Genomic DNA, 25663 nt, shown 5'->3' on the forward strand with positions numbered 1-25663 from the left:
GTAGAACTTATAGGCATAATTTCTAAGATGCAGAAATGCAGAACTTATAGGCATAATTTCTAAGATGCAAAAATGCGGAACTTATAGGCATAATTTCTAAGATGCAGAAACGCAAAAGTGCAGTAAAACTTATAGGCATGAGTTATAAAATGAGAATGCAGAAATTCATAAATAACCTATAAGCAAATTTTCTACCCTTTGCATGCATTCATCCCCATCCCTTTCCACTATCCATCCCCGATAGTTATTACAAATTACTACAGACCCAAATGAATCAGAAAAGAAAAGTAAAATTACATCAGAAGTTCCAGCTACAACCAAACAACCTAATTCAGACTCAAAGTCTAACAATATGAGATAAACCAACTTCCAGGATCAGATTTCCAAAAATTCTTTCTCATATTTGGGATGTATCAAAGTTCCCAAAAGTCTCAAAGTGCTCCGGGCAATGCTTACACCCCAAACACATTGCAGAATTAAGAGCATAGTGCATTGTGGAAATGCCAGCCCTCAGATGTCCAAGTTCAGAGGGAACTCAAGGTCCAAAAGCAAGGCTCATAAGAGAGGGGCAGAACTTAGAATCAAAGAGTAAGTGTAAGTGCACAGGGGGGAATCAGGGAGAGCCATGATAGGCTGGTGGTCATGCCCATCAATTGGGAATATTGGCACACCCCTGACCAGCCTGTTAGCCAAACTTGGGAGTTAGGATCCATTGTGGATCAGGTTATGGCCTAGGCAGTAATTTGGATACTGCCAGGCCAAGAACCTTAACTCAAACATATAGAAGGGAACATGGGTAGGGATTCACAATAGAAACAGATACAGGAAAAAAACATAATTAACATAAATCATTGAACATGAGCAGTAAAGTAAACAAGAGGCTTGGAACTGTAAAGTAAACACATATGGGTGAGGCAGAAAACAAAATAAAAAAACATACCATTTTCAAGGGAAAACAAGTAAAATAGTAGTCTTAAAGAGAGCCAAGTTGAAAACAAAGTGATTCCAAAAGATCTCAAGCAAAGTAGAGTGTTGAATTCAAAACAGTATTGCAAATGTGCAAGTACTGAGTTGGAAGTTAAGAACTATTAGTTGAAAGTTGTGAAGATGAAATCGTAAGGTGTAAGGTTAAGTTCTGAGGTGTTTTAAAAGTGCAAAAGGGTAGCCCCTTATATAGTGCAGAGAAGCAAGTAAGAAAGGCAAAGAGATATCATTGAAATCACTCTCCCTTTGGTTAAGGGATTCTGATTCCAACGGGTAAAAATTAATTAAGGAAAGAAATTTCTAATTAAAACCTTTCAAAGTAGCACAAAAGGGGTAAATACATAGAAGTTATGTAAGGAAAATAGTCAATGGTACACGGTTTGTGCCAAATATGGCAAGGGGATTAATCAAACAGTCATGAAACCAAAATTACAAGTTCAAATTGGAATGAACCAAGTCAAGAAAGGTAAAAGAGGTTCAATCGAAGAAAATCAGTGACAATTCATCAGCCTTATTAAAGGGATTTCAGAATCAATCACATTGCAGAATTAAGAGCATAGTGTAGTGTGGAAATGCCAGCCCTCAGATGTCCAAGTTCAGAGGGAACTCAATGTCCCAAAGCAAGACTCATAAGAGAGGGGAAGAACTTAGAATCTAAGAGTAAGTGTAAGTGTACAGGGGGGGATCATGGAGAGCCATGGCAAGCTGGTGGTTATGCCCAACAATTGGGAATGCTGGCACATCCCTAACCAGCCTGTTAGCCAAACTTGGGAGTTAAGATCCATTGTGGATTAGGTTATGGCCTGGACAGTAATTTGGATACTGCCAGGCCAGGAACCTTAACTCAAACACATAGAAGGGAACATGGGTAGGGATTCACAATAGAAACAGATGCAAGGAAAGAACATAATTAACATAAATCATTGAACATGAGCAGTAAAGTAAATAAGAGGGCTGGAACTGTAAAGTAAACACATAGCGGTGAGGTAGAAAACTAAATAAAAAAAACATACCAGTTTCAAGGGAAAACAAGTAAAATAGTATTCTTGAAGAGAGCCAAGTTGCAAACAAAGTGATTCCAAAATATCTCAAGCAAAACAGAGTGTTGAATTCAAAACAGTATTGCAAGTGTGCAAGTACTGAGTTGGAAGTTAAGAACTAGTCGTGTGAAAGTGGTGAAGATGAAATCGTAAGGTGTAAGGTTAAGTTCTGAGGTGTCTTAAAAGTGCAAAAGGGCAGCCCCTTTTATAGTGCAGAAAAGCAAGTAAGAAAGGCAAAGAGATATCATTGAAATCAGTCTCCCTTTAGTTAAGGGATTCTGATTCCAACGGGTAAAATTAATTAAGGAAGCAAATTTCTAATTAAAACCTTTCAAAGTAGCACAAAAGGGGTAAATACATAGAATTTATTTAAGAAAAATAGTCAATGGTACACAGTTTGTGCCAAATATGGTAAGGGGATCAATCAAACAGTCATGAAACCAAAATTACAAGTTCAAATTTGAATGAACCAAGTCAAGAAAGGTAAAGGAGGTTCAATCAAAGAAAATCAGTGACAATTCATCAGCCTTATTAAAGGGATTTCAGAATCAATCACTTAGTTGGTGAAAACCTTTTGAAAGAGGAATTTTCTCGTATATAAAGCATACCAATCAAACAAAAGGAACTATCAGGTTATTTAGGAAAAAAAGTCTATCATTGAAAGTCTCAAAGTCACAAGCAAAAGAGATTCGAGTTCAATTACAGACTCATAGTAATTCTGAAAGCCTAGGGTCCCAAAGTGGAACCCTGATACCACTTGCCAAAGAAACCCCCAAAACCTATGGTTTCGAATAGAGTCAGACAATAGAGATGAGCAAACAAGTCATTGAAAGGGGATCAGAAGTCTCTTTCAAAGACTTATGAGAGACAAACACACACGATAGAAAGGACACTAATTCAAGGTCACGAGACCATGTTTGAGAAAACTTGGAGTTAAAACAAGTTCAGAAGAAAGAGATGATACGAGTTTATGAACAAAAGTAGAGAAAAATATGCTTAGCATAAACAGAGTTCAGTAAAGTGAACAAAATCAAAGAATTCAACCATAAACACATATAGCAAAGAATAAGGAAAACAACACGAATTATTATGTGAGCATAAGAGTAACAGCAAAGGATAGAAGAGTCTTGCATAATAGAAAAGAAACAAGAGAGGAAACTCATGCGTAACAAGAAGAAAACATACGAGCATAAAACACACATAAAGAAAGAACAGGAAGAATAAAAAAATATTCGAAGAAACCTTTTCAGAAACCCTAATATCGAATTTGAACGATTTAAAAAGGAAATTTGGGGAAAACATTTAAAAAGTCAAGTAAAGTCCAGGCATGTCACAAATCTAAGAAAAAATAAACGAGTACAGAACCTCAGACGGCTTAGAGTTGCAGAGAAAACCCTAGAATGAGAAAGGTCTTGAGGAAAGTCAGATCCTGAGTCGAAAAGACTCATATTGCTTGAACACGCCGGAATAATGGCCGGAGAAGCCATAGATCTACAGATCTAAGAAGTATCTAAAGAGATACATTGAAGTTGGGCTTCAAAACCTTGAGTATCTTAGGTTTACTGGTGAGAGAGGGTGAGTGCAGGCCACCCATGGCCTGAAACGCCATGGATTCCGGTGGAATCATGGTAGAATGAAGTGGTAGATGATTAGGGTTTCAGGGTGATTAGAGAGTGTTTGAGAGACGAAAGGGTTTCAAAGACGGCGTCTAAGATGAAATGAGTTAGGTTAAGGGGGGTTTGTGAATTAAAAAGGAAAGAAAGAATATCGGCCGTTGATCAAAATGATCAACGACCTAGATTAAAAGGAAGCCATGTGGGTTTTTAAATCGGGTCAGGGGTTGGATAAATTAGGGATTGGGCTGGCCTCGATTTGGGGCAGAATTGTGGTCAAATTGAGGCTAAAATTGAAAGGAACTGTGGCTGTAATTGAAATAGAAATGGGCTAAATGTTAAATAGATAATTTTCCCCTTTTATTTTATAAAAATAGCAAAAAATGATTTTAAAAATAAATTAAAACCACTGAGCTAATTAAAAATATATTATTAATCCAAAAATACTGAAAATAATTTTATAATTGCAAAATGCTGTTAATCGTAAAATAGGCTATAATTGCAATTATATGCAATTTAGCCTTAAAATACCAGATAAATTAGTAAAAATATACAAAAATCAACTTAATTATATTTTGGTGTAAATATGAGAATAGAAATAAATTATTCACCAAAATGATAATCTTGGGAACAATTATCGAATTTTGTACTACTAAAATAGACAATAAATTGATTTTAAAATCTTTAAAAATTAGGAAAAAATACCAAAACTCTTGGGCATGCTTATATATGCATGTACATTCTATTTTGAAAGTATTTTCAGCATAAAAATACGTAGGGAAAAATTGGGTATCAACAAGGCAGCGGAGATGGTTGGAGTTGCTTAAGGATTATGATATCACTATATTATAACATCCGGGAAAGGCCAATGTGGTGGCTGATGCTTTGAGACGAAATGCAGTGAGTATGGGGAGTTTGACATATATTCCAGTTGGGGAGAGACCTCTTGCAGTTGATGTTGAGTCCTTGGCCAATCAGTTCGTGAGGTAGATATTTTGGATCCCAGTCGGGTATTGGCTTGTGTGGTTTCTCGGTATTCCTTATATGATCGCACAGAGAGCGCCAGTATGATGATCCGCATTTGGTTGTCCCTAAGGACAGAGTTCAGTATGATGATGCCAGAGATGTGACCATTGGTGATGATATGGTGTTGAGGATGCATGGTCGGATTTGTGTGCCCAATGTGGATGGGCTTCGGGAGTTGATTCTGGAGGAGGCCCATAGCTCGCGGTATTCTATTCATTCGGGTGTCGCGAAAATGTATCAGGATTTGAGGTAGCACTATTGGTGGAGGAGAATGAAGAAAGATATTATGGGATTTGTAGCTCGGTATCTCGATTATCAGCAGGTGAAATATGAGCATCAAAGATGGGGTAGCTTGCTTCAACGGATAGATACTCCAGAGTGGAAGTAGGAGAGGATCACTATGGACTTTGTAGTTGGACTTCCATGGACTTTGAGGAGGCAAAAGAGTTATGCTGACAAGAAGGCTCGAGATGTGTCTTACATGGTTGGTGAGAAGGTTCTGTTGAAGGTTTCTCCCATGAAGGGTGTTATAAGATTTAGGAAGAAAGGGAAATTGAGTCCGCGATTTATTGGACCTTTTGAGGTGCTTCGGAGGATTGCGGAGGTGGCTTATGAGCTTGCTTTGCCACCCAGTTTGTCGAGTGTGCATCCGGTATTTCATGTTTCTATGCTCCGAAAGTATATTGGGGATCCGTCTCATGTTCTGGATTTTAGCACGGTTCAGTTGGATGATGATTTGACCTATAATGTGGAGCCAGTAGCTATTTTGGATCGTCAGGTTCGAAAGTTGAGGTCAAAGGATATAGCTTCAGTGAAAGTGCAGTGGAGAGGTCGGCCCATGAAGGAGGCTACCTGGGAGACCGAGCGGAAGATGCGGAGTAGATACCCTCACCTGTTTGAGGCTTCACGTATGTTTCTTGACTCGTTCGAGGATGCACATTTGTTTAAGTTAGGGAGGATGTGATGAACTGACCAATCGTCTCAGGAGTTAACACTCCATTTCCCCCATTTCTGCTTCTTTATGCTTTATTTATTTGTTTTATGTGGTATCGAGTTGGTCAGATCGAATCCGGAATGATTTTGGTAAGGTTTAAGACACTTAGTCTCTTTTAAGGAAGTTTAAGTTGGAAAAGTCAACCGGATGTTGACTTATATGTTAGAGGGCCCGGATGTGAGTTCCGATGGTTCGGTTTGCTTCGGGATGTGATTTGGAGATTAGGAGTGTGATCGGAATGAGTTTTGGAGGTTCGGAGTAGATTTAGGCTTGAATTGGCGAAGTTGATATTTCGTCGATTTACGGTTGGTATGCGATATTTTGATATAGGGGTCGGAATAGAATTCCGAGAATTGAAATAGTTCCATTGTGTCATTTGGGATGTGTGTACAAAATTTCAGGTCATTCGGACGTGGTTTGGTTGGATTTTTGATCAAAAGCGGAATTCGGAAGATTTTAGAAACTTAGGCTTAAATTCGATGTTTTTTGGTTGATTTGATGTTGTTTGAGATGTTTTGAACATTGATAAAAGTTTGAATAAGGTTTTGGGATATGTTTGTGCCTTTTTTTGAGGTCCCGGGGGCCTCGGGTGAGTTTCGGGTGGTCAATCGGGCCAATTCATGAAGTTGGAACCTGCAGAAAATTGCAGGTCAGTGCTGCAGAAAAGTGACCTTCACATTCGCGAGAAGGTCCTCACGTTCGCGAAGAGTCAGTCGAGGAAGGTGGGAATTAAGACTTCGTGTTCGCGATGAGTTCTCCGCGTTCACGAAGGGCTGGGCATAGGTGCATCGCGTTCGCGGGTGTGTAGTCGTGTTCGCATAGAAGGAAATGAGAGGCTGAGCTTCAGTGGAACTAACTCATCGCATTCGTGATGGATGGAATGCGTTCACGAAAGTTCTTATGGGTAAAGCATCGTGTTCGCGAGGGTTTGGTCGCGATCGTGTAAGAAGAAAACTGGTCAAAGTTAATTTGTGCTTCGCGAACGCGAGGCTTTGACCGCGTTCGCGATGAAGGAAATTAGGCCTGGGCAAAAGGTTTAAAAGGTCGTCTTGTCCGCGAATGTGGGGTTTATTTCTTCCATTGTTGGTCGTTTTTGGAGCTTTTTGAATGGGGTTAAGAGGGATTCAAGGGGAATCACTTAGAAGTAAAATTCTTGGACTTAAAACTCTATTCTAATGTGAATTCCACCTAGTAAATCATGGAAATTAAGCCAAAAATTGGAGAACTACGTCTTGGAAATTTAGACCTTTGATTGAGGATTTGAAGGACCATTTGAGGTCGGATTTCAGAACTTTTGATATGTATGATGTTACAACCCATATCCACATGTGTTAGTTCATGCCATATATTAGTTAACATAAATCCAAGAAGGAATTATCTTTGAGATGATAAGAAGTCAATCCTATTGGTCTTAAGTGATACAAGAGTGTATAAGAGTGATTAACCAGTATTAGAAGTTAAACGAATCAAGGATGTTGTAACTCGTATTTTCAGGTAATCTAGCGGTGCTTAATACACTCAAGAGGTCATTTATTAAGGTATTTTAATCATATAATATCCGTATCATAAGTCTTGAAGTCAAATGAGTTATGAAACAAAAGTCGACAAAAGTTGTCGCAACTTAGGTTCATAATTTTACTTAAACATTAGGTCAAATGTTTCTAATCTTTTATCATAATTTACAAGGAATTACGAGGTGATCTACCAACCAAATTAAAGATCTATGAGTCTAGTTTCCAACTCATTAAACCGTTCATCGATACGATCTCGGAGTAGAGATATATTCGCATTTTCGCGGGACTGCGCCAAGCACCTCTCTATGGGGCCCACTAAGTCGGTTTAAGATATTTGGACCTATATAGGATGCCTCCAACCCGTTTTAAGTCATTTCGTTTCACTATTTTCAGACCTTAGAACCCTAGGAACATCCTCTCAAGGTTCTCTCAAGATTCAAGACCCAAAAAAGGGCAAACAACACAAATCAAGTGTCGGGAATTCCGTGGCGCTAGTAAGTCTCTTGTTCTTCTTGTTGTTGCTCATTTTTGTGTCGTTTCAGCTCGTGTGGGAGGTTGTTTTAAAGGGTTTATGTTCTGTAAATACTCCCTCATGTTCTTAATATCAATCCTAGGTGATTTCAAGCCTTCTAAAGTGATTCTAGTGCCGAAAAACACTAATTGATCGCTAGTTTCGTTTTTTTGTTGTTGTGGCAGCATTGGAGGGATATTTCATGGAAATTTAAGGTCAAATTGGAGTTTTTCTTTCTGTATAAAGGTAAGGAACCTCTTACTCTATATGTATTTAAGATTATCCAAGTTGCGGCTAAGCCATTGAAGCTAGAACTTGTGAGATATATATCGAAAGGCTTGGTAGTAATGTTATTGTTTTGTGGACTGTTTTGCGTTGTTGTTGGGCTGCGTATTTTACTACTATCTTGTGGAGTTTTGGAGGAGGAAGGGTGTGGAGAAACACCATATATATGTAGGGTTATGGGCTGATAGTTATTCGTAACATTTCCAGGTTGTTTGACACGACTACGGTGGTCGTCGTATGTATGGAGTGATTAGGCTATGTGTGGACTATTTTGGGAGGCTCAATATGTTTATTATTGATGTTGTTTGGGCTGTTTGGTGACTGTTTTGAATGGTGTGAGGTCATATATATAGGGGAGGTGCTGTCCGTTTCATCGTAAAATAGGTTGTGGTCGATACATAATAGTTATGACGCTTAAATGATAACGATAGTATCGTTTCTCTTATTGTAGACTAAGGAGTTTTGACAATTGCATAGCTTGAGATTGGGGAAGTATATACAAGGTATGTGAGGCTATCCCTTTCCTTCTTTTGCACGACTCCGATTGTACATAATGTAATGAACGATCTTCCAAGATACTCTACTCTTAGAAGCTAGCAGTACTTACATTGTTTTCCCTCTTATGGAACGATTGATGTTAATGTTGCTTCTCTTATTCTTATGTTATCAATGTTGTTGGTACTTCCTGATTCTTATAAGGTTCATAGTGAAGAGTTAGTCCTAATAACGTGTACAGAGGATACCGACCTTACGTCACTCCGAAAGGTTTAGAATGTGATTCCATGAGTCGAGCATGCATTATATATATGTATCTATTTTACTCTACCGAGCCACGCTATAGTTGGCCGGGTACGGCACCTATTGTGCAACCACTGATCAGTTGGGTTTTACCGAGCTCCACGTGGCCGGGTACGATTCTACCGAGCCTATTATGGCCGGGTACGATATGATGATGATGATGCCCATAGAGGCGAATGCTTTAAAGGTTTATGTATTTATACATATGTATCATGCATTTCATGTAAGTAGCCCTCAGAGGTACTAAGATGTTACAGGTTGTATATTCTCTATCCTTGCTTACATTACTGATCGCATTTATGGTTCCTTGCCTTAACATACTCAGTACTTTATTCGTACTGACGTCCTTTTATTTGTGGACGCTGCATGTCGTGCTGCAGGTCCTGATAGACAGGCAGGTGCAGCTCCCCCACCACAGTAGACTGTCCAGTTCAGCGGTGATTGGCGAGATCCCTTCTCCGGACTTGCCTTGGTCTTGGTATGCAATTTTTGTTATAGACATTATGGGTATGTCGGGGCCCTGTTCCGGCTATGTTGCAACACTTATGTTCTTTTAGAGGCTCATAGACAGGTGTCGGCTCATGTATAGTTTGGTATGCCTTGTCGGCTAGTTTTTGTTGTATAGTCTTTCATAGTAGCGTGGTAGCTCATACCTTATATGTAGTTTCTTGATTGTCTGGTCATCCCCTGCTATGTATGTTCATGCCGTCATATTTTATTGCTGGTTGTCCATGATCTAGGTCTACCATTTATATTGATCTCGTCAGCCCTAAAAGATAATAATGAAGGTTAGATGAAATGTGCGTTGGTGCTCGGCAAGTGTGGTCGGGTGCTAGTCATGGCCCTTCAGTTTGGGTCGTGACAAACTTGGTATCAGAGCAAGTCTGTCCTAGGGGTTGTCTATGAGCCGTGTCTAGTAGAGTCTTGATTATGGATGTGTAGCGCGCCACATTTATAATCAGGAGGCTACATGACATCTAGGGTTGTTACCTTCTTCCTGAATCTAGATCGTGCGTAGAGTTGAGTCGTAAGTGTTCGTCTCTAATATTCACCTTGTTTTTTTCAGTGATGCCTTCGACTAGGAAGCAAACGATTAGTAGACGGCTTGATACAGCAGCGGGAGAGGGTACCAGTCAGGTGCCCCAAGTTAGAGCAGGACAAAGTGAGGCTCAAAGTGAGATGCCCTCTCATACCTCATCTACTCCATCTCCTCCAGAGGATATTAGAAGGCACCCAGCACCTCCAGTTCCTCCGTCTGGCACTCCAGACCAGGATATGCGGAGTGCTTTGCAGTTATTGACTAGCTTGGTAGCTGCTCAGGATCAGAGGCAGAATACAGGTGCTGCTGAGAAACCAGTTAGTACAAGAGTTCGTGATTTTATTAATTTAGACCCTCCAGTGTTTACCGGATCAGACCCCAAGGAGGACCCACAGACTTTTATTGACCAGGTTCATCGTACACTTCGGGTTATGCATGTTAGTGATACAGAGGCAGTAGAGTTGGCTTCTTATCGGCTACGGGATTTAGCGGTTCTCTGGTATGATAGTTGGGAGAGATCCAGGGGTCCGAACCCTCCTCCAGCTGTGTGGAAGGAATTTTCTGAGGCCTTTCTTCGTCACTACTTGCCAGTTGAGATACGACGAGCTAGAGCTGATAAGTTCTTGAACCTTAGACAAGGTAATATGAGTGTGCGAGAGTACAGTATGCAGTTTGATTCTTTGGCAAGGTATGCTCCCCATATGGTGGCCGAGATGAGTGATAGGGTGCATATGTTCGTGAATGGGTTGGGACCACATCTGATAAATGAGTGTACGACAGCCTCCTTGGTGGAGGGCATGGATATTTCCCGTATTCAAGCTTATGCCCAGACCCTAGAGGATCGTAAGCGCCAGCAGAGGGCAGTTAGGGAGCAGGATAGGGGCCAGCATAAGAGGGCGAGATTTGCAGGGTATTCTGATGACTTCAGAGGCCGCATCAGGCCACAGTTTTCGAGGAGTTCGGCGCCACCTGTAGCTAGTGCTCCTCCACAGTTTCAGAGGCCTCGATATGATCGATCCTATTCTGGTCCAGGTCAGAGTTCGCGGGCATCTGGCTCGCAACATCACAGGGATACTAGTCAGATGAGACCCCCAACACCACATTGTGATCAGTGCGGCAAGGCCCACTTTGGACTGTGTCGTCGAGGTTCTGATGCATGCTATTCGTGCGGGCAGCCTGGCCATATGATGCGGGATTGTCCTAATAGAGGAGGTGATGGTATGGCTCAGCCGACTGGATCTGTGTCTGGTTCTTCCTCATCAGTTCGACCTCCAGCACGGGGTTTTCAGCAGTCGACAGGTCGTGGTAGGGGTAGAGGTGCAGTGCCGAGTTCGAGTGGTGCTCAAAATCGAACCTATGCTCTAGTAGGTCGACAGGATCTCGAGTCGTCTCCAGATGTTGTTACAGGTATTATATCTGTGTTTTCTTATGATGTATATGCGTTGATTGATCCGGGATCTACATTATCCTATGTTACACCCTTTGTGGCTAATAAGTTTGGCATTGAACCTGAATTGATAAGTAAACCCCTCGCGGTATCTACTCCGATAGGAGATTCTGTGATTGCTAGAAGGGTATATAGAGGTTGCACTGTGATGATTTGTAGTCGTCAAACCTCGGCAAATTTATTTGAGTTAGAAATGGTTGATTTTGATGTGATAATGGGAATGGACTGGTTGGCCTCATGCTATGCAAATGTTGACTGTCGTATGAAGATGGTTAGGTTCCAATTTCCGGGTGAACCCGTCATTGAATGGAAAGGGAACATTGCTACACCGAAAGGTAGGTTTATTTCCTATCTTAAGGCAAGGAAAATTATCTCAAAAGGTTACATTTATCATCTCGTTCGCGTTAGGGATGCGGAGGCGAAACCGCCTACTTTACAACCAATCCTTGTGGTTAATGAATTCCCAGATGTTTTCCCAGATGAACTCCTAGGCCTTCCTCCTGAAAGGGAGATTGAGTTTAGCATTGATGTGTTGCCTGACACTCAACCGATCTCTATTCCTCCATACAGAATGGCCCCGGTAGAGTTGCGAGAGTTGAAGGTGCAGTTGAAGGACTTGCTGGATAAGGGCTTTATTAGGCCTAGCACTTCACCCTGGGGTGCACCAGTCCTATTCGTGCGGAAGAAAGACGGGTCGTTACGGATGTGTATCGACTATCGACAGTTGAATAAGTCTACTATAAATAACAAGTATCCACTTCCAAGAATTGATGACCTGTTTGACCAACTCCAGGGTGCCAAGTATTTCTCTAAGATTGATTTACGTTCAGGGTATCATCAGGTGAGGGTTAGGGAGAAGGATATTCCAAAGACGACCTTCCGGACAAGATATGGGCACTTTGAGTTCTTGGTGATGTCGTTCGGGCTAACAAATGCCCCAACAGCTTTTATGGATCTCATGAATACTATATTCAGGCCCTATCTTGATGTGTTCGTGATTGTATTCATTGATGACATTCTAGTGTATTCTCGTTCGGAGGCGGAACATGCGGGCCACTTGCGGATAGTATTACAGACGCTTCAGGATCGTAAGTTATATGCTAAGCTCTCCAAATGTGAATTCTGGCTGAACTCAGTAGCATTCCTTGGCCATGTGATATCTGATGAGGGTATTAGTGTCGACACTCAGAAGATCGATGCAGTAAAGAATTGGCCGAGACCTACAACACCATCAGAAGTCCGCAGCTTCCTAGGGCTAGCAGGATATTATAGGCGGTTTGTAGAAGGATTTTCCTCTATATCATCACCATTGACTAAGTTAACACAAAAAGCTACCAAATTCCAGTGGTCTGACACTTGTGAACGTAGTTTTCAGGAGCTGAAGAATCGATTGACATCTGCACCAGTGCTCACTCTTCCTGAAGGAACAGAAGGTTATGTGGTATATTGTGATGCCTCAGGTATAGGTTTGGGGTGCGTATTGATGCAGCGTGGGAATGTGATTGCTTATGCATCAAGACAATTGAAGAAGCATGAAAAGAATTATCCAACCCATGATTTGGAATTGGCTGCAGTAATATATGCTTTGAAGATATGGCGGCACTACTTATACGGCGTCCATGTTGACATCTACACAGATCACAAGAGTTTACAATACATCTTCAAGCAGAAAGAGTTGAATTTGAGGCAGCGTAGGTGGCTTGAATTATTGAAAGACTACGACGTCGAGATATTGTATCATCCCGGTAAAGCCAATGTTGTGGCAGACGCTCTCAGCCGTAAATCAATGGGAAGCTTAGTACATATTGAGGCAGGTAGATGGGGGTTGATTAAAGAGCTTCATCAGCTAGCCAATATGAGAATCAGATTGTTAGACTCTGATGACGGAGGTGTTACTGTACAGAATACATCAGAATCATCTTTGGTAGCCGAGGTAAAAGCACGACAATATGAAGATCCTATCTTAGTACGATTAAGAGAAAGCATTCAACAGTGTAAAAGTATGGCTTTTAGGATCGGAAAAGATGGGGCACTGAGATACCAGAGCCGATTGTGTGTGCCTAATGTGGCAGGGTTGCGAGAGAAGATTATGAATGAGATTCATCAATCCCGATATTCCATCCATCCCGGCTCGACAAAGATGTATCATGATGTCAAGGAGCAATATTGGTGGGATAATATGAAGAAGTCTATTGCAGAATTTGTAGCCCAGTGTCCCAATTGTCAACAAGTAAAGATAGAACATCAGAAACCCGGTGGATTGCTTCAAAATATAGAGATTCCGACCTGGAAGTGGGAGGTGATTAATATGGACTTCATTATTGGATTACCTCGCTCTTATCATAAGTTTGACTCCATCTGGGTGATAATTGATCGACTTACAAAATGTGCCCATTTTCTGCCAGTGAAGACAACTTACACGGCTGAAGATTATGCAAAGTTGTATATCAAGGAGATTGTTAGGCTTCATGGTGTGCCCATATCTATTATATCAGACCGAGGAGCTCAATTTACGGCTAACTTTTGGAGGTCTTTCCAGAAGGGTTTAGGCACACAGGTAAATCTCAGCACTGGCATTTCATCCGCAGACTGATGGACAGGCTGAACGTACCATTCAGACACTGGAAGATATGCTACGAGCATGTGTTCTAGATTTTAAGGGGAATTGGGATGATCATCTTCCACTCATAGAATTCGCCTATAACAATAGCTACCATTCCAGTATTAAAATGGCCCCATATGAGGCACTATACGGGAGGAGATGTAGATCACCAGTTGGATGGTTCGAAGTCGGTGAAACAGAATTATATGGGCCAGATTTGATTCACCAAGCTATTGAGAAGGTGAAAGTGATACAGGAGCGATTGAGGACGGCACAAAGCAGGCAAAAATCTTATTCTGATGTCCGACGTCGTGATCTAGAGTTTGAGGTTGGTGATTGGGTTTTCCTGAGGATCTCACCAATGAAGGGTATTATGCGTTTTGGGAAGAAAGGTAAGCTGAGTCCAAGGTATATCGGGCCGTATAAAATTCTTCGACGGATTGGACAGGTTGCTTATGAGTTAGAATTGCCATCCGAATTGGAATTTGTCCACCCGGTATTCCATGTATCTATGTTGAGAAAATGTATTGGAGACCCTTCTCGAGTCGTCCCTATCAAAGATGTACAAGTTACAGAGGACCTATCATATGAAGAAGTGCCAGTGGCGATATTAGATCGGCAAGTCCGCAAGCTGAGAACAAAAGATGTAGCTTCCGTCAAAGTATTGTGGAGGAACAAAAATATGGAAGAAATGACATGGGAAGCAGAAGAGGAGATGAAGTCTAAATACCCTTACTTATTCCAGAATGAAGATAACAAGGATGCTGGTGGAAGACAGGATACATTGGAAGAAGAAACGGCTCTATGAGGTAAGCAATAATTTGAGAATACTCCTCCTTAATACAAAATGGTGATATGTAGATAATGTAAATACGCATAATGCTTTGTGTAGACTTGTGAAACCATATGTTGGGCTTAATTACTTGCAAGTTTTGCTAGTGACCATTTTATAGGGGAAAATTGATCGGAAATTTCCATTGGAATCCACGATGATTTAAACTCCCCATAAACCCTTACATTCGAGGACGAATGTTCCTAAGGGGGGAGGGTGTTACAACCCATATCCACATGTGTTAGTTCATGCCATATATTAGTTAACATAAATCCAAGAAGGAATTATCTTTGAGATGATAAGAAGTCAATCCTATTGGTCTTAAGTGATACAAGAGTGTATAAGGGTGATTAACCAGTATTAGAAGTTAAACGAATCAAGGATGTTGTAACTCATATTTTCAGGTAATCTAGCGGTGCTTAATACACTCAAGAGGTCATTTATTAAGGTATTTTAATCATATAATATCCGTATCATAAGTCTTGAAGTCAAACGAGTTATGAAACAAAAGTCGACAAAAGTTGTCGCAACTTAGGTTCATAATTTTACTTAAACATTAGGTCAAATGTTTCTAATCTTTTATCATAATTTACAAGGAATTACGGGGTGATCTACCAACCAAAATTAAATATCTATGAGTCTAGTTTCCAACGCATTAAACCGTTCATCGATACGATCTCGGAGTAGAGAGATATTCGCATTTTCGCGAGACTGCGCCAAGCACCTCTCTATGGGGCCCACTAAGTCGGTTTAAGATATTTGGACCTATATAGGATGCCTCCAACCCGTTTTAAGTCATTTATTTTCACTATTTTCAGACCTTAGAACCCTAGGAACATCCTCTCAAGGTTCTCTCAAGATTCAAGACCCAAAAAAGGGCAAACAACACAAATCAAGTGTCGGGAATTCCGTGGCGCTAGTAAGTCTCTTGTTCTTCTTGTTGTTGCTCATTTTTGTGTCGTTTCAGCTCGTGTGGGAGGTTGTTTTAAAGGGTTTATGTTCTTTAAATACTCCCTCATGTTCTTAATATCAATCCTAGGTGATTTCAAGCCTTCTAAAGTGATTCTAGTGCCGAAAAACACTAATTGATCGCTAGTTTCGCTTTTTTGTTGTTGTGGCAGCATTGGAGGGATATTTCATGGAAATTTAAGGTAAAATTGGAGTTGTTCTTTCTGTATAAAGGTAAGGAACCTCTTACTCTATATGTATTTAAGATTATCCAAGTTGCAGCTAAGCCATTGAAGCTAGAACTTGTGAGATATATATCGAAAGGCTTGGTAGTAATGTTATTGTTTTGTGGACTGTTTTGCGTTGTTGTTGGGCTGCGTATTTTACTACTATCTTGTGGAGTTTTGGAGGAGGAAGGGTGTGGATAAACACCATATATATGTAGGGTTATGGGCTGATAGTTATTCGTAACATTTCCAGGTTGTTTGACACGACTACGGTGGTCGTCGTATGAATGGAGTGATTAGGCTATGTGTGGACTATTTTGGGAGGCTCAATATGTTTATTATTGATGTTGTTTGGGTTGTTTGGTGACTGTTTTGAATGGTGTGAGGTCATATATATAGGGGAGGTGCTGTCTGTTTCATCGTAAAATAGGTTGTGGTCGATACATAATAGTTATGACGCTTAAATGATAACGATAGTATCGTTTCTCTTATTGTAGACTAAGGAGTTTTGACAATTGCATAGCTTGAGATTGGGGCAGTATATACAAGGTATGTGAGGCTATCCCTTTCCTTCTTTTGCACGACTCCGATTGTACATAATGTAATGAACGATCTTCCAAGATACTCTACTCTTAGAAGCTAGCAGTACTTACATTGTTTTCCCTCTTATGGAACGATTGATGTTAATGTTGCTTCTCTTATTCTTATGTTATCAATGTTGTTGGTACTTCCTGATTCTTATAAGGTTCATAGTGAAGAGTTAGTCCTAATAACGTGTACAGAGGATACCGACCTTACGTCACTCCGAAAGGTTTAGAATGTGATTCCATGAGTCGAGCATGCATTATATATATGTATCTATTTTACTCTACCGAGCCACGCTATAGTTGGCCGGGTACGGCACCTATTGTGCAACCACTGATCAGTTGGGTTTTACCGAGCTCCACGTGGCCGGGTACGATTCTACCGAGCCTATTATGGCCGGGTACGATATGATGATGATGATGCCCATAGAGGCGAATGCTTTAAAGGTTTATGTATTTATACATATGTATCATGCATTTCATGTAAGTAGCCCTCAGAGGTACTAAGATGTTACAGGTTGTATATTCTCTATCCTTGCTTACATTACTGATCGCATTTATGGTTCCTTGCCTTCACATACTCAGTACTTTATTCGTACTGACGTCCTTTTATTTGTGGACGCTGCATGTCGTGCTGCAGGTCCTGATAGACAGGCAGGTGCAGCTCCCCCACCACAGTAGACTGTCCAGTTCAGCGGTGATTGGCGAGATCCCTTCTCCGGACTTGCCTTGGTCTTGGTATGCAATTTTTGTTATAGACATTATGGGTATGTCGGGGCCCTGTTCCGGCTATGTTGCAACACTTATGTTCTTTTAGAGGCTCATAGACAGGTGTCGGCTCATGTATAGTTTGGTATGCCTTGTCGGCTAGTTTTTGTTGTATAGTCTTTCATAGTAGCGTGGTAGCTCATACCTTATATGTAGTTTCTTGATTGTCTGGTCATCCCCTGCTATGTATGTTCATGCCGTCATATTTTATTGCTGGTTGTCCATGATCTAGGTCTACCATTTATATTGATCTCGTCACCCCTAAAAGATAATAATAAAGGTTAGATGAAATGTGCGTTGGTGCTCGGCAAGTGTGGTCGGGTGCTAGTCATGGCCCTTCAGTTTGGGTCGTGACATATGAACTCGTGGGGAGATAAGGAATCTATTGATGTAAAATTTATCGAATTCTGAAACGTGAGCCCGGGGGTCAGGTTTTGGTAATTTCAGGATTTGTGTCATATTTTGAATAATTTCGCTTGGGCTTCGTTCCCTTAGCCTATTTTGACATCCTCGTTCTGATTTTGAATAGATTCGACACGCGTGGAGGCCGATTCGAGGGTCAAAGGCATCACAAGTTAGAGATTTGACTGGTTCGAGGTGAGTAATGATTGTAAATGATGTTCTGAGGGTTTGAAACCCCGGACACATTGTAGTGCTATATTAAGGTGAGGCACACACTTGATGACGAGCGTGGGGTGCACTTTTGGGGATTGTGACTTGGTCTATCCCGATTGATGATTTTACCGCGTATTTGATTGAAAACTATTTGCTATCATTATTATTTGGGCTGAATGTCATATTTGGGCTTCGTGCCAACTATTTGAACCCTCTGGGGCTTTTATCGATATTTACTCATTGTTTTGACTTTATACTTGAACTTGGTCATTGTTATTTTTCCACTGTTTTCATACTCAGCCATGTTTACTCAGTTTTAATACTTAAATGATATTTTAAATGATGTTTGGGCTGAGAAACACTGTTTTACTATTGCCCGAGTGGCTTGTGAGGATTTTTGATTGAGTAAGGCTAAGGGCCTATGTTGTGAGGAAACACTTATATTGATTTGAGGCCGAGGGCCTGAGATATGTACTCTACGAGGTGGCTTGATTGATATGAGGCTGAGAGCCTAGTTTTGATGCCATGGGATAACTTGTTATTGCGCTTGGGCCGTAAGGGGCCCCTCCAGGAGTCTACACACCCCCAGTGAGCGCGGGTACCTATTGTGATATGAGATTTGAGCCCGAGGGGCTAGTACTATTCTAAAATTGAGCCCGAAGGGCTGATATTATTCTGAGATATTGCTCGAGGGGCGGATTTGTTGATACTGTGCCTGAGGGGCAAACCTTTATGTGTTTACTCTTCATAATTGACTGTCAGTTACCTATTTAATTGTTGAAAGAGGCTTTTCATAAAGTTAAATTTGAGTTAAAGGATTTTACCTATCTTTCACTATTTTACTGTTTTGAAATGGTTTTAATGCTTCATTATAGAATGCTTTGTGCCTTACGTGATTTCTTGCTTTCAGTCTTTATTTACATTTGTTACTCACTGAGCTGGAGTACTCACTTTACTCCCTGCACCCTGTGTGCAGATTCAGGCATAACTGGCCTCGCTCCCGAGTGCTGATCATTTCCAGCTTCAGACGGATCCGAGGAGTCTTTAGGTAGCTGTTGGCATTCATAGCCCGGAGCTCTTCCCTATCTCTTTCCTTTATATTCTTAGTTCTATACTAAACTCTATAGTTACTTTGGGGTATTTTGTGTGTTAGTTGCTCCTGACTTGTGACACCCCAGTATCGGGCTGTGTTTGGGCCGTATTCCGCATATTATGCTATTTTTTGCTTAGACTTTGGTTTATTTACTCATGCTTAGGCTGTTTATTACTGATTAACTGTTTAAAAAGTGAATTGGTTTAAATGGCTTGCTTTGTCTTCACGAGAGGCGCCATCACGATCGGGTTCGAGTTTAGGGTCGTGACACTTCCACACCCACTTTGGTGAAGGGTGTGCGGAGTTTATTGGGCATGTGGTTTTTATCGGCGCTTTATCAAATATTTCTCTAAAGTGGTGAACCAATTGTGAAAGCTCCTTGAGAAGGATGCTAAGTTTCATTTCAATGATGATTGTATGAGTGCTTTTGAGAAATTGAAGCTCAAGTTGACAACTACTTCTATCATTACCTCCCCAAATTGGAGTTTGTCGTTCGATCTCATGTGTGATGCGAGTGATGTAGTAGTTGGTGTTGCTTTGGGGCAACGTTTCAACAAAGCTTTTCATCCCATATACTATGCTAGTAAGACCATGAATAGTGCCCAAGTCAATTATACTATTATGAGCAACTTTTGGCACTTTATATGAAAGAGGTATCGTGGTTCATGATTTGGCAAATTTTCTTGTGAGTGGTATCATTCCGGATGAGTGCTCTTCAAACCAAAGAAAGAAGCTCAAGAGGGATTGTAAAGACTACTATTGGGAAGAGCCATACCTTTTCTGGATTTGCACATATAGGGTGATTAAGAGGTGTGTGATGGAAGAAAAAAAAGGTGATATTCTTGGGGCTTGTCATTCTTTGCCATATGGTGGTCATCATGGTAGATCAAGATCGACAGATAAAGTCTTAAGTTGTGGTTTCTATTGTCCTACTCTCTACCAAGATGCAAATGACCTGGTGAAAATATGTGATGAATGTCAACGGGTCGATGGAATTTCAAAGAAACATGAGATGCCTCTTACAACTATCTTGGGAATTGATATTTTTAATATTTGGGGCATTGATTTTATGGGCCCTTTTGTGAGTTCTTGTAGAAACACCTACATTTTGGTCACGGTGGATTATATGTCTAAATGTGTTCCGGCCGTTGTCTTACCCAAATATGAGGCTAAAAGTGTAGTTGCTTTCTTGAAGAAGAATATTTTTACAAGATTTGGTACTCCACATGAAATCAAAAGCAGGGGGTTCACATTTTCGCAACAAGGCTTTTGAAACTTTACTCAGCAAGTATAGTGTTAATCACAAAGTAAAAACTCCCTATCACCCATAAGCTCGTGGTCAAGTGAAAGTCTCCAATCAAGAGATAAAGAGTATTTTGTCCAATATGGTGAATGCAAATCGGACGGATTGGTCCAAGAAGCTTGATGATGCACTATGGGCATATCAGAAGGCTTACAAAATACCTATTGGAATTTCCCCATACCGGTTAGGGTTCGTGAAAGTTTTTCTTCTTATGGTGAAATTAGAGCACAAGGCAATATGGGCCTTAAAGAAATTAAATCTTGATTAGGATGTAGACGCTAACTTCCGGGTTACACACTTGAATGAATTGGATGAGTTCTGGTACCATGCTTATGAGAGTTCATCCTTGTACAAAGAAAACTTGAAATGCCTTCTTGACAAGTATATTTAGAACAAGGAGTTCAAGGTTGCTGATCTAGTGTTGTTATTAACTAAAGGTTGAAGATTTTTCCCGAAAAGCTTAAGTCAAAGTGGAGTGGTCCGTTCGAAATTTTTTGTGTGACACCTTTCGATGCATTGGATTTAAATAACAAGAACAATAAAATATTTTGAGTCAATGGTCACCAGGTGAACTTGGAAAAATTTTGAGAGAGCCACGTGGTGGTGGTTATTTACTTCACTTGAGGATGGTATGACATTGTGTCGTGCCACGACATTAAATAATGCGCTTTTTGGGAGGCAAACCAAGTTCTTTTCCTTTTCCATTTTCAATTAGATGCTATTGATGTCTCTAATTTAATTTGAAGTGTGCTGCAAGGATAAGTGTTAAATGAGAAATTGAAGACAAGGTTGTGTCATCAAAGCAAGAAATTATGGACCACACTTTTTCCTTGTGTGGCTGCAAAAACTCTTGCGCAATCGTAGATTTCATCTGCGGACCGCACTTGCAAGAGAAATCTTAGATACCAAATGAAAGGTTCTCTGAACTTTTCACCTGTCAGTGTGGAGCAAAACTGTGTAGGTTTGTGAATTTCACAACCGAACTTGAGATTGTGCGGACCTCACAATTAGGCTGACCACTGAAGGCCAGGTAACAAAGTGTGACCGCACTTGAAATTGTGTGGCCGCGCTCGTCTCTCTAACCCACCTTAGTCTCTGAGTATAAATACAACATGAGCCTTCTTTTTAAACTTTTCACACTTTTGAAATTTACTGTTACTCTAAGAGATTACCTGAGGACTTTGCACTTTTAATCACATACAACCATTTGTGCTCACCTAAATCTAGCACATTTACATCATCTGGTATATTTCATTGCATGTTAATTTTAGTTCCTTTTTATTTTTGAATTTATTTTTCCTTTAACTTCTTTTTATGCCATCTGTTACTGTATTCCTTCAATGTATCCATTGGTGTAGTTTTGTACAGGTAATTGATAGAGCATTCTAGATTAGGTTGGGATAATTGAGTTTCAATGTCCATACTATGTTGCTAAGTAGAATTAAACAAAAATTTTGCATGACCTAGGTGAAATAGACGTGTCCCGCTTGTGTACTTGAATGTGCGGACCGCACTTGGAATCTTACGGTCCGCAATCTGCTAATTAGTGCAATTGGGTTGATGCTATTTCTATAATCGCACTTCAATTGTGCGGACCCCAGAATTTCTTGGGAGTCCACATAATAGGTACGCACTACTAATCAGAGGCCTGCCCCATGAACACCTCAAGAATGGACTGCACTTATAATTATATGGGCCGCAGATGAATTTGATGCCGCATAACTTCCTCCACACTGTCAATCAGAGAGGGATCACCTAATTCCCTAGCACATATGTGCTGAAGTGCTGCCGTACTTGGAATTGTGCGGTCAACACTTCCCTTTTGCGGACCACGTTTCAAATTGTGTGGACCACACTTCCCTAATTTCTACTGCATGCTCAACCAACTAGATCCCCACTGCTTTAATGTTTTTCTCACATACTTATATAAGTCTTAGATACTTTATTATGAATTTCAACTAACAATTCTCTATGCATATATAGACAATGGTATGATTACGAGGTCGAGGTGAATCTACCAAAGGGAGAGGATAATCTTCAAGGGGCAGAGGCAGAGGAGCCTTGCCCCAAGTGTGTAGAAAGTAATTTCAAAGAAAACAATAGTAGGTCGAGATCTCTTAGAGTCTAGATCATATGCCCCGTCTAGGGAAGCCTACGAGGGGAATTCTATATCATTACCGAAGGTGCACACTAAAGAACAATCTAGCCCACAGAGGCAGTCTGAGCCTCTGGATGTGCCTTCTACATCCTACTGCACATCCCAGGGTTTAGCGAGTGATAGTTATGAGTCCGATGTATCTTCCTAAGGTTCTAATTCTGATGATGTCTCGGATGATGGGAGAGGGGGAGAAAGTGCACAAGCGGGCTTGGCAAGATCAAAGAAGAAGATTATCTGGGAAGATAGATTTTTGAGTTGGCGAGCATTTTCTGATTTTCGAATGTGGTGGATGGAGAGGTCCTTCAATCATGAGCGGAAGTACCTCCTCAAAGATCTTGACAAATACAACCCCGCAGTTCAAGAGCAGTTTACCAAAATAAAGGGGTGGATGTTGTTTACTAAGAAACTGGTGGATGTAAAGGAGCATCTTTTCCGGGAATTCTATGCCACACAACGCATATTCTCAAAGGGACAAAGAACACCAAGGTGCACAACTTGAAAGTGAAGTTTGATCATTATACTTTGAATACGTACTTCGGGTTTGATAATGTAGAGCTAAAGAGTATTTAGTGAAGTTGGCTATGAAAGAAGAGGCTAGGGTGTGGCTTGTAGAGATTCTATCACCGGGACCTACTCCTTCTTGGATTGCTACCAGGGTACTGATCCTCTAGAACACTTAGTTTTGAGGCCAAGGGGTGGCAAACCTTTGTATGTAGCAGGCAGGACCCATGCCTGAATGAGAACAACATGCCCATTCCTTGAGCAATATTGGCGGCTTTTATTATGATCGGGTACCCGATCAATGTGGGTGCCCTAATGTTAGCAAACATCTCCCTCGTGGCACAACAGGGTAACACCTCTTACCCATGTCCCAGCACTATTATTTAGTATCTAACAGATGCCAAGTTGGAGTCCTGGCTATTTGACACCAAGGTCAAGCCGATAAGGCCATTTGAGTGGTACAAGCTGTAGCATCCAAGGAACCCAAAGAAGAGTGCTCATCCTTCTACTAATGTTGGACCATCTAATGAGCCCGTAGTGGTAGCTTCTGATCCATCCAATATTGCATCTACTTCGGTTGAGCCTCATACTAGTGCATTAGCTACTATGCCCAAGCCATTATACTCAACTCCTATTACAGCTCCTATAATAGTTTCTAGCCTAGTTCTGAGGCTGGTGCCCATGCCTACATGCCCATTATATACTTTGCGAGTCTCCTAGACACTAGTGAATCTCAACAACTGTATGCATGCAGCTACTTCAAAGCTGTCTGAGATACACAGTACAGTTATAGGGAAGCCATCTACACCGGCACCCCTAGATTCATCTGAGATAGATAAGAAGCTTAGAAAAGTCTTGGACAACCAGAAGGTCATCGTGGACATATTGGTACAACACGGTGCTGTGATTGAGCAGTTGACCAAGCAAGTGAGGAAAATGAGGAAGTCCCAAGCCAGTAAGAAGTCAGTTTATAAGCTTTGAGTTGAGGTGACCCGGATATCTGAGGTCGGAGACTTCCCCTTTGACATGATATTAGACCCCGCCTAGCCTCACCCAGCTCCTTCTTCCCATAATACTCCCATTGCTCAGACTTAGGAGTCATGCCTTGACTCTGACACTGCTAAGGCGGTGCGTGCTATGTTCACTTTTAAGGCTGCTTCCACACTTGATGATGATATTTAGTTAACTGACCCAGCTGTGACTGATGCTGCGGGTGACACAGTGATGATCGAGGACACTTAGGGAGTTTCTTCGCCCTTTCCACTTTTTATTCTTATTTTGTTAAGCATTATGGACAATGCTTATTTTTATTCGGGGGGTGGAGCATATTTGATGATTTGATACATTTGACTACTTTGAATGTAATAATTGGATGCTTCTAATTTTATTTATCTTTAGTAGTTGTTACTTTCATTAGCTTCTTTAGTTTTTTATCTTTAATTGCATTTGTTTTAGTAGCTTTTATGTTTTTTTAGTAGTGTTTATAATAAGCCTTTGGTTTTCTTAATGCCACGGTTCTTTTCAAAGGTGATCTTTTATGTGAACTGGTGACTCTTTTCGAGGATGGATAGCATGACAACTTTCTTAAGAAAATGAGTCTATTTCATGTTTAGGTAATAGTAGTAGTAAGTAGTAATGAATAAAGGCCCTAAGTCATTCTCTAAAAAGAGTTATTCATGCTTCATTTGGCACCAACACACTTAACTATATGCTTATGGTTTGAAAAAAGGTTTTGGAAGAAAATAGCTCTAGCTTAGTGACTTTGAGGTTCTTGAGTTGAATTTAATAATAATTAGGTTGTTGAATAGACCATAATGATCTTTAACTTGACTGTGAATGTTGTGGGCTTTAGACTCTATCCCCTTTTACGGTCTAGTTGCATGAGAGGTGAGGTGACTTTTTGTTGCTAGTCCAAGTACTTGAGTGGGTAGTCTAGAACTTACCCTTAATGTGTTTCAAGGCGAAATTCTAGGTTTTCTTTGTTTGAAATATGATTGTAGGCTTTCTTTGGACCATTTGAGATTTCTATTGCCACCCTATGGTTGTTATCCCTAGTCAACCCCTTTGAGACTTTTAGCCTTTCTCTGTCGGTAACCATGCTATAAACCTTTACCTGTTTTGATCATAATCCCTTCTTGGCACCCGACCCTACTTAACACTCATATGTAATAAGTGTCTCAAAGCCTAAGTTTGGGGGAAAATTTGAGGAATCTAAAAAAGGTATCAAGGCATTAAAAAGAGAAAAAAAATTATCTCCATGAAAAGAGAAAGCAAGAAAATAAAGAACAAAAAAAAAAGAGAATAAAAAAGAGATTGATGAAATTGAGGAAGAGGAAATTGTATGAGCATCAAGGCAGAAAAGAATGAAATGAACAATAAAGAGTGATGGCAAGTCTCTCTAACCCCAAAGTAAAAGAAAAACCTCTAAGGGTTTAGCAAATGTGAGCCAAGAAATGAAAAAAAAATGGAGTGCTTAAGGAAGGATGTAACCACTAATCCCATATAGTACCCTGCCCCAATCCAAAATCTGTCACGACCCAAAGTACACTAGTCGTGATGGCTCCTAACCCAACCGGCTAGGTAAGACAACTAATAACTATCCAATTTCAATATTGCAAAAAGTCAATTAAACAAACCAAATTATTTGGATCTATTACATTTTTCAAGGACTGGTAGTACAAATCATGAGCTTCTAAGAATAGAGTTCACAAAGCCGATATGAAGAAAATACATCTTCTGTTTGAAAAGCACATAAACAGAGTTTTATAAAGCTAAGGCTAC

At 40.6% G+C, this 25663-nt stretch overlaps 1 protein-coding gene across 1 annotated transcript; it reads left to right on the plus strand.

Annotated features, from left to right (window-relative positions):
• The first annotated feature begins 13253 nt into the window (after positions 1 to 13253).
• On the plus strand, positions 13254 to 23863 carry LOC138876222 (uncharacterized). The gene is made up of 7 exons (XM_070155126.1): positions 13254 to 13489; positions 13842 to 14273; positions 14373 to 14589; positions 19296 to 19503; positions 22531 to 22867; positions 22935 to 23037; positions 23603 to 23863. Exons 1-7 carry the CDS (start codon positions 13254 to 13256, stop codon positions 23861 to 23863), a joined length of 1794 nt encoding a protein of 597 aa, XP_070011227.1.
• The last annotated feature ends 1800 nt before the right edge of the window (positions 23864 to 25663 follow it).

This window comes from Nicotiana sylvestris, chromosome 8 (assembly GCF_000393655.2).
Source record: "Nicotiana sylvestris chromosome 8, ASM39365v2, whole genome shotgun sequence".
Classification (NCBI taxonomy): Eukaryota; Viridiplantae; Streptophyta; class Magnoliopsida; order Solanales; family Solanaceae; genus Nicotiana; species Nicotiana sylvestris.

What these genes read in the sequence shown, in the direction of transcription:
- LOC138876222 (XM_070155126.1), top strand. Translation starts at nt 13,254, where the DNA reads ATGGCTTTTAGGATCGGAAAAGATGGGGCACTGAGATACCAGAGCCGA. An exon ending in AAGGGACAAAGAACACCAAG is followed by an intron (nt 22,868 to 22,934) that starts GTGCACAACTTG and finishes TTGATAATGTAG; the next exon opens with AGCTAAAGAGTATTTAGTGA. An exon ending in CTTCTTGGATTGCTACCAGG is followed by an intron (nt 23,038 to 23,602) that starts GTACTGATCCTC and finishes CGAGTCTCCTAG; the next exon opens with ACACTAGTGAATCTCAACAA.